Genomic DNA, 19,191 nt, shown 5'->3' on the forward strand with positions numbered 1-19,191 from the left:
GGGGTCTGCTCTTCTGTGGTGTGGGGCATTTGTACCGCTGGCTTAACCTCTAAGCAAATATACTGGGATGTGTGTTATCCCCATGGCTCTTTCCTGGGCTAGAGGGCTCTTCTTCCATTAGACACAGGTAAGTGAAGCACCAAAGGCTGACACAATTCTTCAAAGTCATTTATTCCTACTTTTTGCTCCTTTCCATGCCTTGAATATCGATGATGAACAGGGCTTGAAAAATTGGGCAGCTGCCCAGTACTCACTGGTGGCAAGGCAGGGCCAAGCATCTTGGCCAGTATTTTCTCATGAGAGGGCACCCTTCCACCTGATGAGGAATGTCCTTCTTATCTTCTGCCTGGCACCAACTGATGACTAAATATCAACAGCCCAGTTGGGCTGAAATGGGTAACTGACTTGAGAATGACTGTCTACAGAAGTGATTTGCTACTGTTTGGGGTTTTTTTAAAGAGTGTAATAAATTCTGTAACAATAATAACAACAACAACATAATGATGATGATGATGATAATAATAACAACCCTAAAAAATGACTGACCCATTTTGTTTGACCGCAGGGGAAGCACTACATTTGGCCAGAGATTTCGGCTACACCTGTGAAACAGAGTTCCCTGCCAAGGCAGTAGGAGAGCACATTGCCAGACAGCACATGGAACAGAAAGAGCAGACAGCGAGGAAAAAGATGATCCTAGCGACAAAGTAAGGAGGGAAGGGAAGCGAAAAAAGAAATCGGTCTGTCACTTCTCCATGTTGGATCTGGGGGTTGGGGGAGGGAGGAGTGGGAGTATGGAGCTGGGATTGTGGTGTCTGCTATCACAACAGTGCTCACTGACTGCGGGTGAGAGAGATCCTCACTGAGGATGCTGAAAGAGGGACCTTATTTACTGCAGTGAGGTTTCAGTGGCTGTACTCTCATTTCCTGTGGTTAAGGGGGCACGTACATCTTCCCAGATGCTTTGGTTTAGATGAGAACAGAGGATATTGTTACATGGTAAGATCTATGGGACAGAAGCTGGCTTTGTCTCCTGTTTGCATGTGAGCAGGAGATCTGAGCTTCTACTGAAGTACTGGTTACTGTCAGAGAATTATCATTAGTCTGCTGAGGGAGAGCTGGTTTGCAGAAGGACAGATCCTCTCTGGATGCAAACTGCAAGAGCTCCCCTGAAGTCAAAGGTACTGGAACAATGTACAACAGCAGGGGAGCTTTGCTAAAGACATTAAAGACACAAAGAGGCACCAGACTTCACTCTAAACAAGCCACTCCTCTCCCTGGAGCAGTAACATCATGTTAGGATAACATTTCTTCTAGGTTAATTAGACTTGATGAGGGAGGAATTAGCCTTCATGAGCCATGGGAAACAGGAATAAATAGTCTGTGTGGAACAGGGTAGACATGCCCTAGGTGTGTGGTCTGACTGTGTGGGGTAACCTTGAACATGTTCACACTCTGTGCTCACTGCAGTGTCACACGTGAGGCTGCAGGAAAGCTGAGACCACAAATCTGAGCTCTCAAATCATCCCCTCCATGCTGGAAGTGTTTGGAAACCCTTCAAGGCTGTGATATATCCAACAGGGACGAACTACTCAGTACTTGGAGAAAGGGTTGACCAGCAACAGGATTGTCCTTTGCATCCCAATGTCCTTCTGCTTTGCCAGGATTCCTGGCCTTGGCGTCCCTCTTGTATCCAGAGCACTTTGCCCTGACACTGACCCAAAGATGAGATGCACTGAAGCATCTCAGGTCTGTGGATCCCATGAATACAGCCTGTGATCCTTCCCTGGGGTGATAGAAGGATCACTGTGTGGATCAGGGGGAGTTTTCTGGTTGTAAAGGTGATGAGAGACCTCATATATCACATTCCTATTTCCCTTGTACATTAAAAGGAATAATGTAAGTGGAATATTATCTTGTCCTTAACTCTATCCACATTTCTTTTAAGGGCTCAAGGGGTTTCAGAGACATGAGAATAAACCAGTTGGCCAGAAGAAATTCCTCTCTGCAAGTTGTGTCTCCCCGTTGCTGTGTAGTTCATTAACCTCCTGCCACCTAGCTGAGGATTTGTCCCATTTAAGGAAAACAATTCAACCATAATGGTACAAATCTTCTCCATTTTTCCCTGGCTCTAGTGAGAAATCACAAAGCCACAGGTAGTAATAATTGGTGGGTCACTGTTATGTCCTGTCTCCAAAAGCTGTGCCACTCAGGGGCACATAAGAGTCTCACTACCCTTTCTCATCACCCCATACCTACTTTCTCACCCTCTTTCTCTACTGAGATGGGGTCTCATGGGCATGCACTACCTCTAACCACCATGAACTTTGGGCTTGTAGGCTGTTATCCAGCCCTTGTTAGGAATAAAATTACTTTTCCCCCCTCCTATGAGTTAAAGGCACCAGGAAATTGCTCAGAGAGACCTGTCGATAACAGAAAGGCCACATCCTCCTGCAGTCAGTGCTGGTAACAGGGACAGATGGGTCAATGTGTGTGTTACTACTGCCCTCTCCTGCCTGCAAGGAGAACAGGGATTCCCAGTCCTGCCCAGGTGTTTCAGGAGACATGACGTCACAATATTAGCATGGCATTTCTGAGCCATGCTTCTAGGTATCTGATCGAAGAACTCTCGACAATCATCAGGAGTTTCAACTACTCACCAGCCATACCTAAGCTCTAAGTTTGGAATTTCAGCAATTCCACAACTTCCCTGACTCGTGGGGCTTGTGACCAATGGCACCAGAAAAAGTGGGGATTGCTATGCTGCCACCAAAACCAACACAGAAATTCCAGGGTGGTAAGATCACTCTTGGCAAATTTTATCTATGGAAAGATCTGGAGCACCACTGCCTGTGTGTGTGTCCACTGTGGGACAGAGCCAGAAGCCCATAGAAGTGCTCACCTGTGGGCTCTTGAGGAAAATAAGGGGAAAGAACAAAGTTATTTCCACAATCCTTAGAATAGAGGTGATGAGGAAAAATAAGTGGAAAGAGTAAGACAATTTCCACAGTTTTTCATATCTAGGTGTAATTCCATTATGAATTTAGACATCCATATTCAGTGGCTCAATTCAGCTGTCCAAACATGGGCATCCACTGCCATTTGGGTTGAACTGGGTTATCCAGTTTGGCCACAAGCTGCTGCTCCAGGGGCACACAGATCTCCTTTTGTTACTGTGTCGTATCTGCCAGTGCTTACGGATGTCTTGGGTATTAAAAATCTACATGGGGGTAATGAAACAGAGCTCTAAAAGTCTACAGTGAGGAAGCCTCTGCTGTCCAGTAGGAGGTCCCAGGCCTCCTTGACATCAAGGGCATCCATACCTTGTAATTGAGCAATCCACCCACCCCGAGTGGAAGTAGTTCAGCTGCCATGCACAGAACTGTGGCCCATGGGCCAGTGAAGGCTACAAGCTGCTGCTTTAGATGCCAAGAGCAAACACATGGAGGCTACCGAGCTTAAATGACTCCTCACTGTCCTCTCAGCCCTACCTGGTCTGAGGCCATGCTGGTGGAAATATAGAGAACAAAAACAGGACTGTTTTCTATCATGTGACAAACCACATTCATTGTGTTAAACTGCTCATCTTCCAAAGCTATCTTGTGGAAATGGTCTCTCACATTTACAAACTCGGGACCCGCCTGGGACAGTACAGATTGGTGCAACAGGATGGTGTCATGGTCCATTCTAACAATTTTATGGACTAGACAATGAAGATTCAGAGCTTTACCTGGCAATTACCATGGGAAGAAGAGATGATTGGGCTGTGTAGCCAGTGTACACTGCTGTACACAAGTGTCAGCAATGGCAGCATGGGAGTGAAGCAGGCTGAAAAAGAGCTGAAAGGGTAAGAAAGGCATAAACAATGGAAGAAGCCTGTCCCCTAATTCTCTTTCTTTCAACTCACCTCCTTTGACTGAGCAGATGGTTGTCTGGGCAAGTAGATGGTTTTCCGGACAGAGCAAGATGCTCCAAAAAAAGACTGAATTGTCACAATTCTGGCCAAAGGGTACTGATATAGGCCTGTTAACCCTAGAAATGTTTAAAAGGTTTCAGGATATGTATTCAATTCACCTAAAAATAGGACAAAAAAGTGGTACCGGGTTTTATAGGGTCTTTAAACATGGGTTAGTTCCCCTTGCAGAGGCATGGGAGAGCCTGAAAGGCTTTCCAGCAGGGGACAGAACCTTACCAGTTTGCAGCTTGGACAGATGCAACACTGCTGAAGGCTGTGTCAATTGCTCCAGTTGATGGAGAGGCACAGTGTCCTACAGGAAACATCCCAGAGTTTCACAGCACAAAGTCTTCCACATGATCAGAGGGACAGATACACCCACATTTACACAGACCAAACCAGAATACTCTGAATAATTTTATTGTGGAGTTGATTACAGCCAGCACAGACTGATCAGCATCTGGCTCATGACACTTCTCTGATATCTGGTCCTTGGATACCTGGCAACTCTACCACACTTGGAATAAATCAGATTCATGGGCTCACATTTGCCCTACTCTTGTACTCAACACCAGGCATTTGCTTTAGCCACTGATAGGGATCATGTCCTACCTGGGCTCTTGTTCTGACCCAGTACAGAATGTTTTATCTTTTCCTGGTCATATACTGGATCATCTGACCATGTATCATTAGATGTTTCCCATGCAGGAGTGACCAGGACTATTTTTATTAATCTGTGCCCCCTAGGACAGCACAACCACCTTCCTTTGCTTTTTCAAAGTCACAGTCCAGCTTAGGAAAAAATTGCCAACCCCTCTCCTTGTCATTACCCCAGGTGATATTTTACTGGTAGTGGAGGTTCTGAGACACCACTTTGCCTAGAAATCCCCCTGAAAAAAAAAGTAGGTTACTGCTTTTGCAGGTTTTTTCATGTATAATGAAAAAGTTTTTTTCTTTTCTTTCAATCTGCCAACATTTAGTAAAGACTTTTGACACGTGAAGATAGAAGGGAACTTAATTGCACACTTGGTTCCGACACTTTTCTTTGTCAAAATAAAAGAACTTTTAAGATGAACTTTTTCAACAGGTAGAAAATAGAGGTTGGAGGAAGGAGAGAAGAGCAGTGCTGACAGGGCCGACTGGGGATAGTGGATTGTTTAGAAGCCAAAATGACTGACTGTTTTCAGCTGTTGAAAGGAACTGTTTTTCCTCTAAGGACCTGATTCATTAAAACTGTATGCTGCATTTACATACATTTCTGCTGAATACCTCTCTTTGCCTGAAAGGCTGGGGTGATGCTGTCTTTTCAAGCAGTCAGTGTCTAGGTCCATGCAGATGACAAGCATTTAGAGAAATCAGGCTTGGATGGGGTCCAGCAGCACAGCAGGAAATAGGTTTCTGCTTCTCCTCTTAGTCAAGAGAGAGCTGTAGTATCCAAGATCTCTGTTCCCAGCTTGTACCACAGTGATAAAGTGAAGGGTAAAACCAGTTTAGCACAGTTTTCTTGCCTGTAACTCAGCAGTGAAGGACCTTCTAAAGACCAACAAGCTGAGTTTACCCACTTCTTCCATTATGCCCCTGTCCCAAAAGACAAGGGTTACAAGGTGATAATAAAAACCCAAACTTTACCTAGGATGAGATGTGCAATGAGTCTCCTAAAAGGAATCATGCACCACAGAGATGCCCTTTAGTATTAGAAACTGCCCCTAGGGACAGTGATTTCATCTATGCTAACAAAGTAAACCACACACACTCCGAGTCATCAGATTGCAATTGTCCATGTTATTAAGACGTGAGAATAGCTCATTGAATTTTCCCAAATATATTCTGGGCAAGGTCTGTGAGACAACCCACAACAGGATCTATTCTCAGGAAGCCACAGCGTTTAGGAGACCAGAGGAGCTTCACTATATGGATGTTATCAGATGGCGACAAGTGGTCTGTGGGTGTGAGGGCGGCCCTTGTCACTCTATTGGGTGGCACTGCGACCACGATCAGCTTAATCCAACCAAGATCAGGCCCCCAGCTGAGCGTCCTGGTCATCTGGAGGTGATCATGCCCTCCTGATCCCCATTAGTGCCTATATTTCTAATACAGGCAATGGAGAACTATATGCTAATTTGGAGAGGTCCCCTTTCCTTTCTTTAATTAACTGAATCATAAAAAAGTAAGTGATGTCTATTCACCCATGGTCCAGATAGCACTCTTCTGAGGACATGAGCTAAATGGAACTGATTTGGTTTCTTTTTTAAAAGAATTATTGGTAGAGTATTCCTAGGCTAATTTACAAACAACAATACAACAACAACACAAGAATGAAAAGGCCTTATTTTCAGGTCTTTCCTAGTGGTAGGTCCTATACAGAGGAATTCCAGGGAACAAATTTAGCCCCCAGGTGCTGAGGCATGCTGAGGCATCCTTAGAAGCCTCAGGGAAGGCTGACTGGGAGAGGGAAAACTGTAAGACCATCCATCCTTTACAAAGAAGCTGGGCTGCTGTGCTGGTGGGAAACCAGAGAAGACAGACCCTGAATTGTCACTACAAGGGGTCCTTCCTTCACAACCCCTAGTGCTCTATTTGTCTTAAGGGTTGGGGGTCAAGAAGGCAAGTCCAAAATATTCATGACTTCAACTTGCAGATAAAGCAGTGCCCACAAGGTACACAAGCCCATGTACAAGTATTGGTGTATTTACACAAAGTAAATAATAAAGTAATTTACACATTTCAGGCATATTCTAATGCTAGTTCACCACTTCCTTTAACCATAAGCCTTGCTGCCAATGTAAGTGAGCTACGCTAGACTTAACACTGCCAAACTGGGTCCTATTCAGGAGGAAAATTGTATTTTATAATGTCAGTATTAGCAGGGTTTCAGATGGAAACTATTCATGTTCAAGAGATTCTGTATGCTGTTTGCTCTGAGAATTTGAGCAGGGAAGCCAGAGATGGATTTGTTTGCCTTTAATTTCTGTCACAATTCTTCTGCCAAGCAATTCTGTTATGAATGAGATCACTCAGGATAAGGTGACAGTGTTTTGGGAATTAGCTTTATGGGAAGGATTACACCTGTCTTATTTAAGGATTTCCATTTTACTTTTAGACAAATATGTAAAGAATTCCAAGACCTTCTAAGTCAAGACAGATCACCCCTCGGATCCTCCAGACCGACTCCAATATTAGACCTCGACATCCAGAGACATTTAACACATTTCAGGTATGATTTTGAAAGAGGAAACTAAAATCCATAATTTTGATTTAGACTGCATATGATGTTTTAATGGTTTTTGCTCCCTTACCTAAAAGACATGCAAATAAATAATTAACATCCATAATCCCTGCTAGCTGTGCCTATTAAAAGTGCAGGTTTGCCCAGTAATGTAGTTCAAGTTTGCTGCATTCTACCTGCATCTAGGACCACAGTCTGAGTTTGAATAAGTAATTTTCTGCATCTACTGGTCAAATCTCCCCATCTGTTCAGAAAATTGTCTTGCTTTAGATGTGAGCCAAATCACAGCTCACAAGTGGATGGTCCAGAAGCATAGAAACTCAAGTTCTGAACCAGTATAAGTTAATCAAAGTAGAAATAATAGGAGGAAGAAGCTGCATCCTTCCTAATAACTAAATAGTTCCAGAAGCTCCTCTAAGCTACTGAGATCATTTGACAATGGCTTACCATGACCATTTTATTAACTCTTTGTCTTCCAAAGCAGACTGGTCCCAAAGTACATTACCTACTAAAACAATTTTACTTCACTAATTTCCAAACAACACACTGGAAAAATCCAGGAGAAGGAAAGCTAACTCACACTAAAAAGCCAGAGACTGATGATATATTTAGACTCAGTTCCTGAGCAATGTTTAATGTACTGGTTTAAACAGGCTTAAGAAGCTGTTTTGAAGACAAAGACCCATGGTACATGCACACCAAGTCCAAACTTCATTAGAATTTTATCCCAGTTATGGATAAAAATGTATAGATATTTTGGGGTCAGAAAGATTTATTAGCTCAGGAGTTGCTGTGCAATTTCATGTTTTTGCTTTAGGCGATGTGTCAGATACATTCAAGAGTGAGGTGGGATCTTCCAGAGGGCCACTTTGAAATAGTGGGGTCATCTAAGATATCTATCAAAGACAAGTTTGATGAAACATCCTGAAGGTGCTCCTGTCTTTGCTCAGGCCACAGAGGGGAATACATAACCTGCTGAGTCTACAGATTGTTAATTTTTTCCATCCATTAGCTGATATATGAAAAAATTAACATGTGAAGAACTGTCCGAGAGCTGTTTAGAGACCATAATATTAAGCAAGTTTCATAGTCCTATAAAGGCTTAGAATTGTGCTGTATATTCTTTCACACAACCAGCCGAGTCACTCTTCTTTCATCAGTTGGACAGAAAACTTCTGTGTCCCAATGTCCCAAAATCTGTTAGTTATTAAGGTTCTGATAGAGCATGAGGCACCCTGCAGACAGGTTCTGTGATAACTAATGTTTAGTCCCTCAGACTTTGAAGGGAATCCCAAAAATGCCCACCATCCCACTTCTTCCATCCATCTGTTGGGATGAAGGGAAAGGTAAGGGTAATTCCCTGTCTGCAAATGCACACATTCCTGACATTCCTGTTTGTTCTTACACACATCTGTGTGCATCCTATGTGTGTATGAACACACCTGGACAACCTCACTCCTATTCTCATGCAGTGCTGTGCATATGCACCCACAGAGCACCCAGGTGTGTGTATATTTTCACTTATACACACACTCCAAAACACCCAACTACACTTGCACATCAAGAGAAACATCTTTATTTATGCAGAATGCTCATAGAGGGATTTAACGAGCTACCTAAGCTTGTGGAAAAAGAGATAATTCCCTATTACATGCACACAGAGGAAATGTGATATGAGGTTGGTAATCCCCAAGGATTCCTGTGTTTAAAGTAGAAATAGCAGTCAGGATAAAGTGCTGAAGACTTCAGCTACAAAAACTGCCAACTGGTACAGCTTCCATCCTTCTTTCTCTGCTGCACTTCAGTAGGTTGGAGGGCAAAGCTTCTGCAGGCAGCTCCTGGAGCAGTCAGTGCTTTCTTTCATGTCTGCTGTAGACACTAAGTGTTGGGCTGAAGATGGGCACCTGGAGGAGCATAGGCCTTGATCCTACACAGAGGCCTCCCCAGCCTTAAATCAGAGTCCCCTCTGATTGTGCTTAGGGATTGATGAATGCTGCCAGACCCAGAGGTGGAACTGAGACCATACTCCTTTTCCAGCTAGTGCAGAGATGCTGGGGCCAGATCAGCTTCTAACCTGGACTTCTGACTCTGCTCAGATGCCTCTAGGAGCCTCCACTGCAGCCAGCTGTGTATCTCCTGCTGTGATCTCCAGGAGAAATCTGCATTAAGCAGGCCTAACACAGACATCTACATCAGTGTAAATGGAATTTCTCCCTAAACTCCATTTGCTGAACATTCCAGTCTAGATCTCCACCAGAATGGGAGCTCAGCCAACCAGTAGACACCAGCCACTTACACTGTGAACAGTTAAACCTAGTGTAGACCAAAAAAAAAAGCCATTATTCTCATCTTCTAAACCCAGCAGTCTTCACAGCCAGATCATCTCAACCCCTGCTACCACTACTTGACTTCCTGAGATTAAATATCATAGATCATAGTATGGTTTGGGCTGGGAGGGACCTTAAACCTCATCTTGTTCCAACCCTGTGCCATGGGGGAACTAGAGAGTCCTTATTGTCCCTTCCAATCCAAAGCATTCCACGATTCTATGATATGATGTCAGAAATCCGAAAAGATTTTTTATGACCATAAAAAATCAGAGGAATCGCACAAATGTCTACCATTAAAATAAGTTCTAAGATAGTGAAAGACTTTTAGAAGAACTATAACAACTGGTATCTACAGGAGAATTGGGTCCAGCCTCTACTAACTTGGGGTGAAAGGGAGTTTACTTTAGGAATAAATTCCCCTACAGCTCCTCAGTGTAGAGTTGGGTGCTCCACTTGCTTGTGATGTTATTTTTTCTATGTTGATAATTAAGACTGACATTCACAGCCTGGCACAGGACAGATAGAAGCAGTTTTTCCCATTTCCTCTGTTTTAAATCTTCAAGCTCACACTTCTCTCTGAAGTTTTTCCACTGAGTCCTAATTCATCAAATCTGTAAACATGTGTCCAACCTGAAGTACAGGATAGTCCCCAGGAAGGGATCAGAAGTGCTGGGTTTGCTCAAAATCCAAACTCAAAGTTCACAAAAAGCACAAAATGGGAAATCTTCAAAGGAGATTCCAGCAAGCCCAAAACTTGCTGAATTTTGCACAACTTTGTGAAAAAAACCCAGAGGCTCTTCTACACCTCTGGTACATCCCTGGTTGTGCAGCTGCTGTCTGAGATGTTCATCTGATCTGAATTCAGAAAACTCAATCCTCCATGACAAATGATTTTCCAATACTATTTGATCATGAACAGATGATTCAGACCCTTAAATTTATAGCAGCAAATATTGTGCATTACCTGAGCCAGGGTCACTTTATGTTTGTTTCATTCAACATTTCTCCCTTTTCAATACATTTTAGAGGATCTTACTGCAGAGAAGTTACATTGATAACTTCACTTATGAGTCGGCTGTTGAAGTTATATTGATAACTTAAAATAACTTCAAATATATTGATATTAGCAGATAAAAGTAGTGCCAGAGAACAGGCATTGGCTATCTGTGTTTCCCTTCATCTGCAGAATTTCTGGGGCTTTTTCTACCTTGTCTAACTAGCACTAACCCAAACTATTCCTGGGCACAGTGGTACCTATATATCATCAATGTATGTGAAAGTTTAGAATTCTTGGAAGCACCAGCCCTCGTTACAGCCCAGTCTGGTGCCTTGTGTGTGATATAAATTTAGATTTAGGGAAGGCCTGCCTTGCCAGGGCTGGATCCCAAACCCCATGGGCTCAGTGTTGGAGTAGCTCAGATTTCTAAGCATAAGTCTGACTTCAAGAAGAGGTGCTACATTGTAAGGCTGCCCAGCCTGTCCTTCAGCTCTTCTTTGAGCTGAAAAGGTTGGAAGATACCTTAAAGATCATCTCATTCCAACCCCTCTGCCATGTGCAGTGACACCTTCTACCAGACCAGACTGCTCAAAGCCCCATCCAACCTGACTCTGAACACTTTGAACACAAATAATCCTATGTGTTGTTTTTGGTCTGAAAGTCACCACTCGAGCTATCCCATCCCTAGTTTCTGAGGACAAATTCATCATTAAGTCATAGAGCAAACAAGAAAACCCTGGAAAAATCAATTTCCATTACTAAGTGCTGAGACTTTTTGTCCAGACACAGGAATGTCTCTTTATTGTCCTCTAAAGGCTGATCTGTGCAAAGCATTTTTGAGTTTACTACAAAAGAGATCAAAGTCAGCATATCAGTACCAGAAAAGAACCTGAAATTTTCTACAGTTTTAATGGGAGGAAACTATTTTTCCCACCCTTTACTTCCAAAGTGGAGAGAGCATAAGGATCATCAGGAGAGTAAAGAGTGAGAGCAAGAGCAAAAGAAAGAGAAAGGAAAAGGAAAGAGAAAAGGAAAATACTTACATAAAATGAAGTTTCTTTTAAAATGCCTTCTACTACTGATAATTCAGAGGTTTTTTCCCCCAGAATCCCACAGAGTCATGTGCGGCTTCTGTAGACATGGGCATGTACCTGAGTATGGATGAGGGAAAATCTGGGGAGTTCATTTCTCATGAAACTTAAACCAGGTTTAAATCCTACAGATGTCAGTAAAGCTGAGGCTTCATCTCTATTTTTTTCAGGGCCTTTCGGGTTATATAAATCTCTCTTTAGCATTGTAAGTTGGTTGGGTTTGGATTCAGAGCAGGTAAAATAGCCTTGCAGCTGAGAGACAGTTCTCAAATATCCAAGATGATGGGAAGGAAAAGGGGCATTGTAATATTTAGAGACAGAAAAAAGCTGGATGTAAGCAAAACATATGAAAGACAATGAGAATAATCCACTTTAGAAAAGCCCAGAAATAGTAACCCAGGGCAATCATGACCTGTAGTAGGTGAAGACAAGTCTGCCTGGAGACACAAGAACTCTGAGACACACATCAGAGATTTCATGGCACAGGTAGTTGTGATGGGAGATGGTGAAGCCTTGGATGACCCCCAAAAACATGATTCTGCCTCTAAAGCAGCAGAGCTTAATGGTGACATCGCAGCCAACAGATTCTTCTGCTGGTTCTGGAACAATGTTAACCAGCACAACCATCAAACCCCACCCTTTTCCTGTTAGGGCTGTGCAGGTAGATCTGAGGCATGTCTATATGGGAAATATCCATAATTCCATATCACTCATCTCTGCAGTATCTTTGCACTACACGCACATTTATGGCATCCAGCCCTCTCCAGAGCAGAGAACCAGACCAGATGAACCAATTATTCTCAGTTGTAGAGATCCCTGCTGTGAAGAAGGGATGTGTTTCTGTCATGTTTCAGAGATGGAATGAAGAGAGGCAGAAATTAAGACACCCCAAAAGATAGGCAAAAATTAATCTCATAAATTGTGTGACTTTGGACCTGGCCACTGGACCATAGTTGTCTGTAATGTTTGGCTGCTTCTGTGGTTCCTTGAATGAATTTGTCCACCTCTTTCTGCCCCAAACAATTCCCAGGCACTGGTCAGCCTTATCTCAGTCAGAAACTTAGGTATTACTTTCAAGTAAAAATGCTGATGGAGACTGATGGACTGATTGACTGATGGAGATGGGGCCAGGCTGTGCCATTTCACTCATAACCCGAGGAATCTGTGTATTCTTACTTTGCTAATGCAGCTAAAGGTGACCAAAGCTATCCCCAGCTTCAGTTTAAGAACCTTACAGTGATTCATCTGTCTGGTGAATGTGGAGATCTAGGGTCATTTTAGGTGTAAAGGGACATCATGTTTCACACGCGTCTGCCACTCAGATCAGCATTTAGGGTATCCCTCCAACTGGATCAAATATCCAAATTAATAAGACAGTACTTAAAAAACCAACTATTTTAGATAATATTTCTCTTCTGTTGAGAGAAGAGAGCATATGCTGCCTTCTCTCTTGCATTCCACTGTCGTATCTGAGATTCAGCCAGGAACCTGAAAGTCACATTGATGTGTCTTCATGTCTTTGTCTTCTTAACCTGCCCTTGCATCAAAACAGCTTTGTTGATTTTTTAAATTTTTAGAAGAATTATTTTTCTGGTTCCCCAAAACCTCATGTAAACTAGAGTTACCAGAACACCCCCAAAAATGACCCACATTCTGTTCTGGAAAACTAAAAACATAACACAAAAACCTTCCAAAGTGAAGGCTTTCTGTGATTATACTCACAAGATCTGCCTCTGTGTCTTGGCTTATACATACAGATTCCGTGACCTCATCAACCACCCTCCTAGCTTCAGTTTCTTCACTTGCAAAATTGGGTATAGACACATCTTCTACATTTGCTTTTGGGACACTTGTGTCTCTAAGAATCTGTGGTGTTTGGAAATTTCAGATATCCTACTAATGCCACCCATCATATAGGGAAAGGAGGATATCCACAGATTCCTGCAGTTCTATTTGATCCTTTAACTTCAAGGCTACGTTTCATCAAGATGCAAAATCACACCCAGATCTTCTGTTTTATATATAAAAGATAAAGACAGCAAAACGGCAAAGGGAAAAGTACTTTCTTGTAAGTGACACTTCTTTCACTGCAGAAACCTCATAAAAACAGACACACAAAATATAATAGGTTCAGAATAGTAAAGTTAGGTAATGAAAGCAATCAGCATCCTCATGGATTATTCTGTGTTCTGTCGAGCCATCCAGCTGATATGAAACACCCTTCCTGTGAAACTGCTTGAGACAAGAGTTTTGTCGCTTAGCTCCTTGCTGAGCCTGGAGCTGTCAAGCTCCTGCCAGTGCCTGGCATCATGCTGACGAGGTGACACGAAAAGTGACAGACAAGAAACCAGAGCCTCAGACTTTGGGAGCAGTGAGAAAGTAACATCCTTCTTTCCAAAGGGAAAAGAGAGCAATGAAATGGGTTTTGAAGCTCGGCGTGTTCTTTAAATTGTAACAAGAAGCCAAGCCCAAAGACTTACTTGTGGGTTGCCTTCAAAGATGTGCTCACCCCCTTTTATATATTGTTCTCTCTTTTTTTACACTTCTTTGCTTATCAGGATGTAGAGCAGCTTCTGGCATAATTCCAGTCATCTCAGTTCACAGCAGCAGCCTCCTGTTTGGATGCAGGGACTGGAAGAAGCCTGGTGCACAATAAGGTTTATGGTGAAATACCTCTGGTGCCCTCTAGAGTTCCCTGATTTCTAGGAGCTCTCTCGGTCTTTGGATTTAGAGAACTGAGAGGGACAACACTGATGCCTAGTGCTGAGACACTAGGGAGCAACAAATTGTTTCATTCATTTTTCTTTTTTTTTTTTTATTTTTTTTAAATTTTATTTTTATTTTTTTCTTTGAATTTTATGTTTATTTTTTTCTTTGTCTCTTTATTTACCATAAGTGTTAGAGTGCCTTCCTCTGGGATCTTTCCCTCACTTCCTTTCCAAGGCATTCCTTCTTTGATTTTTCCATCGTAAGGTCTCAATCACCTTGTCCTGCTCTGCTGATGAACAAAATCCTTTCTAATTTCGAATATTTTTAAAGGTTTTTATCATGGGTTGTATGATACCATATTCCCTTAAAGTCACAATTTATGGAGTCAAGAAAACAGATTTTCCTCTGTTTTCTTTTATCTGCTTCATTAACGACTAAGTTCCATAATCATGGAAAAAAAAAATACTTTCATCAAAAAAGGAAAAAAATCTTGCAGGGTGCTTAGATTTTTAACACAGCACTTAAGATTTCTTAAAGCATTTAAGGCACTCTCGTGTTTCCCAAAGGGAGAAGGAATGTCCTCCCCTCATTTACAAATTAAAAGGCTACAAAATTTATTGCACCTTGTCATGAGCATGTTTATAAATATTAATTCTTGGTCTTTCTCATTTGAGGAGGGCAATAGGGCTTCTCAGCTACATTTCCTCACTGGAAAAAGTTTATGGATGGTAGTAAATTGAATGAACCTCATCCATTTCTTTGCCTTCCTGTAAAGTAAAGATGAATCACAAAATGATTTAATCTTTGGTCTATAGCTCAGAAACACTCCACAGTTTTTGGATGTTTCAGGTCTGTTGCCTGGGCAATTCTTCTTAGTGTGGAAAATGAGTACCAAAGTCTAAAATATACAGATCCGAAATAGATTATCTTGGAAATTTGGGGCATCAGCTCTAACACTCTCCTCCTACTTGCTCCATGGCTTCTACACATGGTAAAAGGAGGTCCATCTGCTTAGGAGGACATGTCCTTAATACACTATGAACAGAAGGAAAACAAGAGGGCCTACTTTGAAGGCAACTTCTGTGCTGTTTGCTACTCTGATCCTATAGACTACTTATCCCTGTAATATCCACTGCCCACATTCCGATGTTTATCTCGACTATCAGTCTAACTTGTGTCATGGTTAGATCTTCTGAGCTCCTGAAGTAAAGTTACCACCATTTAATTTTCTAGGCAACCTTCACAGGACAGACCTTGAAATCAAAAGAAGCACCTCAAAGTCAATATTGTCATCTTTATATTCAGATGTTACTTGTGTCAGTGAAGAGATACAAATATTTTACCATTTCCTTTACAGCCGTTAAACGTCATATCAGATCTTACCATCTGTCATCAGCTATGTGCTGTTGAATTTGGATAACCAGGGAGTTTTCAGATTCAAAGTTCTGAGAAAATCTGACCAATAAGTTCAAGCTTGCTTTGTCTTCATTATTATTTTTTTAAACGGCTTATTTATTTTAAATGAGGGTGTAAACATTGAGTGCAGATGGCCTCTTCCCCCCCCACTGAGAGGGAAGCTGTTTCTTTTGCTTCATGTCAGAGCCTCACCAGCCTGGGGTATGAAGGAGTCCTTGAGGTGGTTGCCAAACGAGACTCCAAGCCTTCAGGCACACTTGGATCTTTTCACTTTTAAGTAAGGCTATCATTAAAACATGAGCAGACATAATTGCATCATAGCGCTGGGCAGAATTACAGGCAGGTCTGGATGTCCTTAAGCACCAGGGTTTGTAATATGTTGGCCTGATGTTCATTGCCTTCTTTCTGCAGCTCTCCAACACCAGAATCAGAGATTTCAGCCTAATAAAGTTGGTTTATAGGAGCTGTGGTGGGATGCACTACAAAGCTGAGAATATCCAGAAGACTCCATTATGAGACCACCATGTTTAATTTTAGGCTTATAAACCCAAATGAAAGTATGATAATGAAAGCAACTCCTTTCATAGGTGTGGAGCATACCAAAAATGAACCAATTTCAGTGTGAGAACAATTAGCCTGGAAAATCAGGCAGCTAAATTTGACTTGCAGGAAATGCATTTTAATGCTTTGCCATTAATCTTCCGTCTGTCATGTCTGATTTAAATGTAAAATCAGATTTTCTCCCAAACTTGAAACTTACTTTCATCAGCAGAGGGAAATTATCCAGCTTTCTTGGATTTTTCAGAGACTTTAACTTGCAGAGAAGTAAAGACCACCAAAATTAGAGCAAGGGGAATTACTGATAGAAATGTAAGATAAAGTAGAAGATAATATCTCTCGGCCTTTTTATGCTCATTACCTAAAGTGAGCCTAATAAAATGCACCCTCACAGGAGCTTGGCAAGGAGGGCTGGTTAGAAATTTTCTATAAAATGGTTTCTCTTAATAAGCTTCATGGGAAAATTAATAGGCTCTGCATATCCCTGTCTGTGGAGAAGAATTTATTCATCAGGAACAGAAAGTAGAGTTACCATGAGACTCTGCAGCATCATTTCACTAAAAAGGGCTGGTTTTTAATAAGAAACACAAGGCTGTGTTGGTGAGAGCTGCCATATTTAATGATTACTGGTGACTAAGAGGCTAAACTGTAAAAGAGGTAGATCCCTTACTCACTCCAAAAAATTATTTCCTATGAGCACTAGTTTTTAAACCAGAAGACTGGATATTAGGAAAAACTTAACTGAAAGGGTGGTCAGGTATCAGAACAGGCTGTCCAGGAAAGTGGTGGGTTCACCATCCCTGAAAGTGTTAAAAAAATATGTGGATGTGGCTTTTGGGGACATGGTTTAGTGGTGTGCTTGGCAGTGCACAGTTAGTGGTTGGACTTGAGGATTTTGGTGGTATTTTCCAATCTAAATGATTCTATGATTATATGGTTTGAAGCTACTGGAAATGAATGCATCAATGCAGATATTGCCAGCTTCTAAAATACACAAACTAGTTTCTTTACAAGACCATTAGTATTTTTATGTGTCTCAGTATAGTCAGTTCCCCAAATCAGGACCCAGAAGATCACACAAGCAGTGTAAAAATCATGCAATAATATAACTAGTAATGATACCCTTAATTTCCTTTATCTTGCTTATTTTTATTGTAAACTCCATCACATTTTCATTTCTCTGAACTTCTGAAGACCAGAAATTATGATAAAATGCAACACAAAATCATTAAATCGCCTGACTCCTAAAGTGACATGAAAGGGTTTAAAATACTTATACATATGCTACTTCTGGTTTAGTTTTTACAACTATTAAAAACATGAATTACAATGATGATGATGATTTTTATATTTCTGGTATGCCAGGTATTCCTAAAAAGAAAATAAAATTAAACTGAGGTATGTTTACCTCTTTTTAATGCTAAATTATAAAGATCCAGATATTTCTACCAGTCCAAACTTCAAGATTCCAAACTTCATGTGGTATTATTAATTGATGTCTGCAAAATATTGCTTGTAAATATTTAATTATCATTTTCCTCACATTACTAACTGGGGATAAACATAAATTCCTGCTTTGAAAAGTGCCTGGAGACTGATGGATAAACATTCTAAATGCAAGTTATTTGTTAATAGCCTTTTGGAGACCTTTTATAAAAGGCTATGCCAGTCCCAATCTGAAATGGAGACATACTTCCATACTGAGCACTCATTTTGATTAGAATTCACTTAGTTTTGGTGTCTTCCCCTAAGATACCAGCTTTTCTATTGAATAGGTTTCCCATGTCTAGCAGACAGAAAGGTGACCCAAAAAAATATCCTGAAGCCTTTCCCGTGTGGGTTTTTTTGATACTTAAAACATCCTATCAATTGTCCATGTCCTATAAAACCTCTTTCCCCTCAGTCCCTACATTTTCACTTTTTTCTAAAAGACCTGGAAAGACTGAGAAGCCAAAGTGCAGAGGAGACAGGTCACTGAAGGGAAATGTTCCTATTTCTGACCCTCACATGGGTCTCTGCATCAGATCAGGATTTACTGATGTGGTGCCCGAAACACCCAGAGAGTAACTGTAGGGGCAAATTCTGAACTAGCAGGGCTGGGAAACAGTTATTTTTCCTTGTCAGAATCACTGTAATGTGGTTTTCTTTCCCCCTCACCCTAACTTATACAAAGTATTGATTTCTAAAAAAAGGCCAACAAACATAAAAATTAGCTTCTGTTCCTCTTGTCTTCTTTCTTCCCTGAGCAGGATTAGAATATCTGAAATCACTTTTGAAAACTTCAATGACATTTCAACCTTTGAAATAATTTTTAATTTACATTTCTAAAGGAAAACTAAAAATCTGGAGGATTTGGGCAGGGGTTTTTGTTTTCACATGCCACTTATCAAAATGAATCATTGTAACAAGGAAAACAGCTTTGTTGCCCATAATAACCTTAGTTTCTTTAGCCCTTACATGATCATCTTATACTGTACACATAATATTAAGGCAAATGGCACTGAAGTCAGTTGCCTAAAAGCTGGTCTCCAGTGCCATGTCCCATATCCTGTGGTGGTTGGGTTTTTTTTTTTCACTTGCCACTTATCAAAATGAATCATTGTAACAAGGAAAACAGCTTTGTTGCCCATAATAACCTTAGTTTCTTTAGCCCTTACATGATCATCTTATACTGTACACATAATATTAAGGCAAATGGCACTGAAGTCAGTTGCCTAAAAGCTGGTCTCCAGTGCCATGTCCCATATCCTGTGGTGGTTGGGACATCCTGTAGTCCTGTGTCCATCTCTGGGGTCCCCAGGACAGGAAAGACATGGAGCTGTTGGAGCAAGTCCAGAGGAGGCCATGAAGATTTTTAGAGGGCTGGAGCAGTTCTGCTCCAAGGAAAGGCTGAGAGGGTTGGGATTGCT

The 19,191-nt window shown here is 41.5% G+C and overlaps 1 protein-coding gene across 3 annotated transcripts in view; it reads left to right on the top strand.

Moving 5' to 3' along the window:
- Positions 1-19,191, top strand: part of TFAP2D (transcription factor AP-2 delta) — a 52,400-nt gene that overhangs the window by 26,549 nt on the left and 6,660 nt on the right. For all 3 annotated transcript variants that reach the window (XM_008641843.2, XM_017745080.1, XM_017745082.1), the window contains 2 exons: positions 566-707; positions 7,056-7,169. In XM_008641843.2, the coding sequence (XP_008640065.1) occupies positions 566-707; positions 7,056-7,169 (256 nt within the window). The remainder of the gene's footprint in view (positions 1-565; positions 708-7,055; positions 7,170-19,191) is intronic.

The sequence above is a fragment of the Corvus brachyrhynchos genome, unplaced genomic scaffold (genome assembly GCF_000691975.1).
Source record: "Corvus brachyrhynchos isolate BGI_N302 unplaced genomic scaffold, ASM69197v1 scaffold116, whole genome shotgun sequence".
Taxonomy (NCBI): domain Eukaryota; kingdom Metazoa; phylum Chordata; class Aves; order Passeriformes; family Corvidae; genus Corvus; species Corvus brachyrhynchos.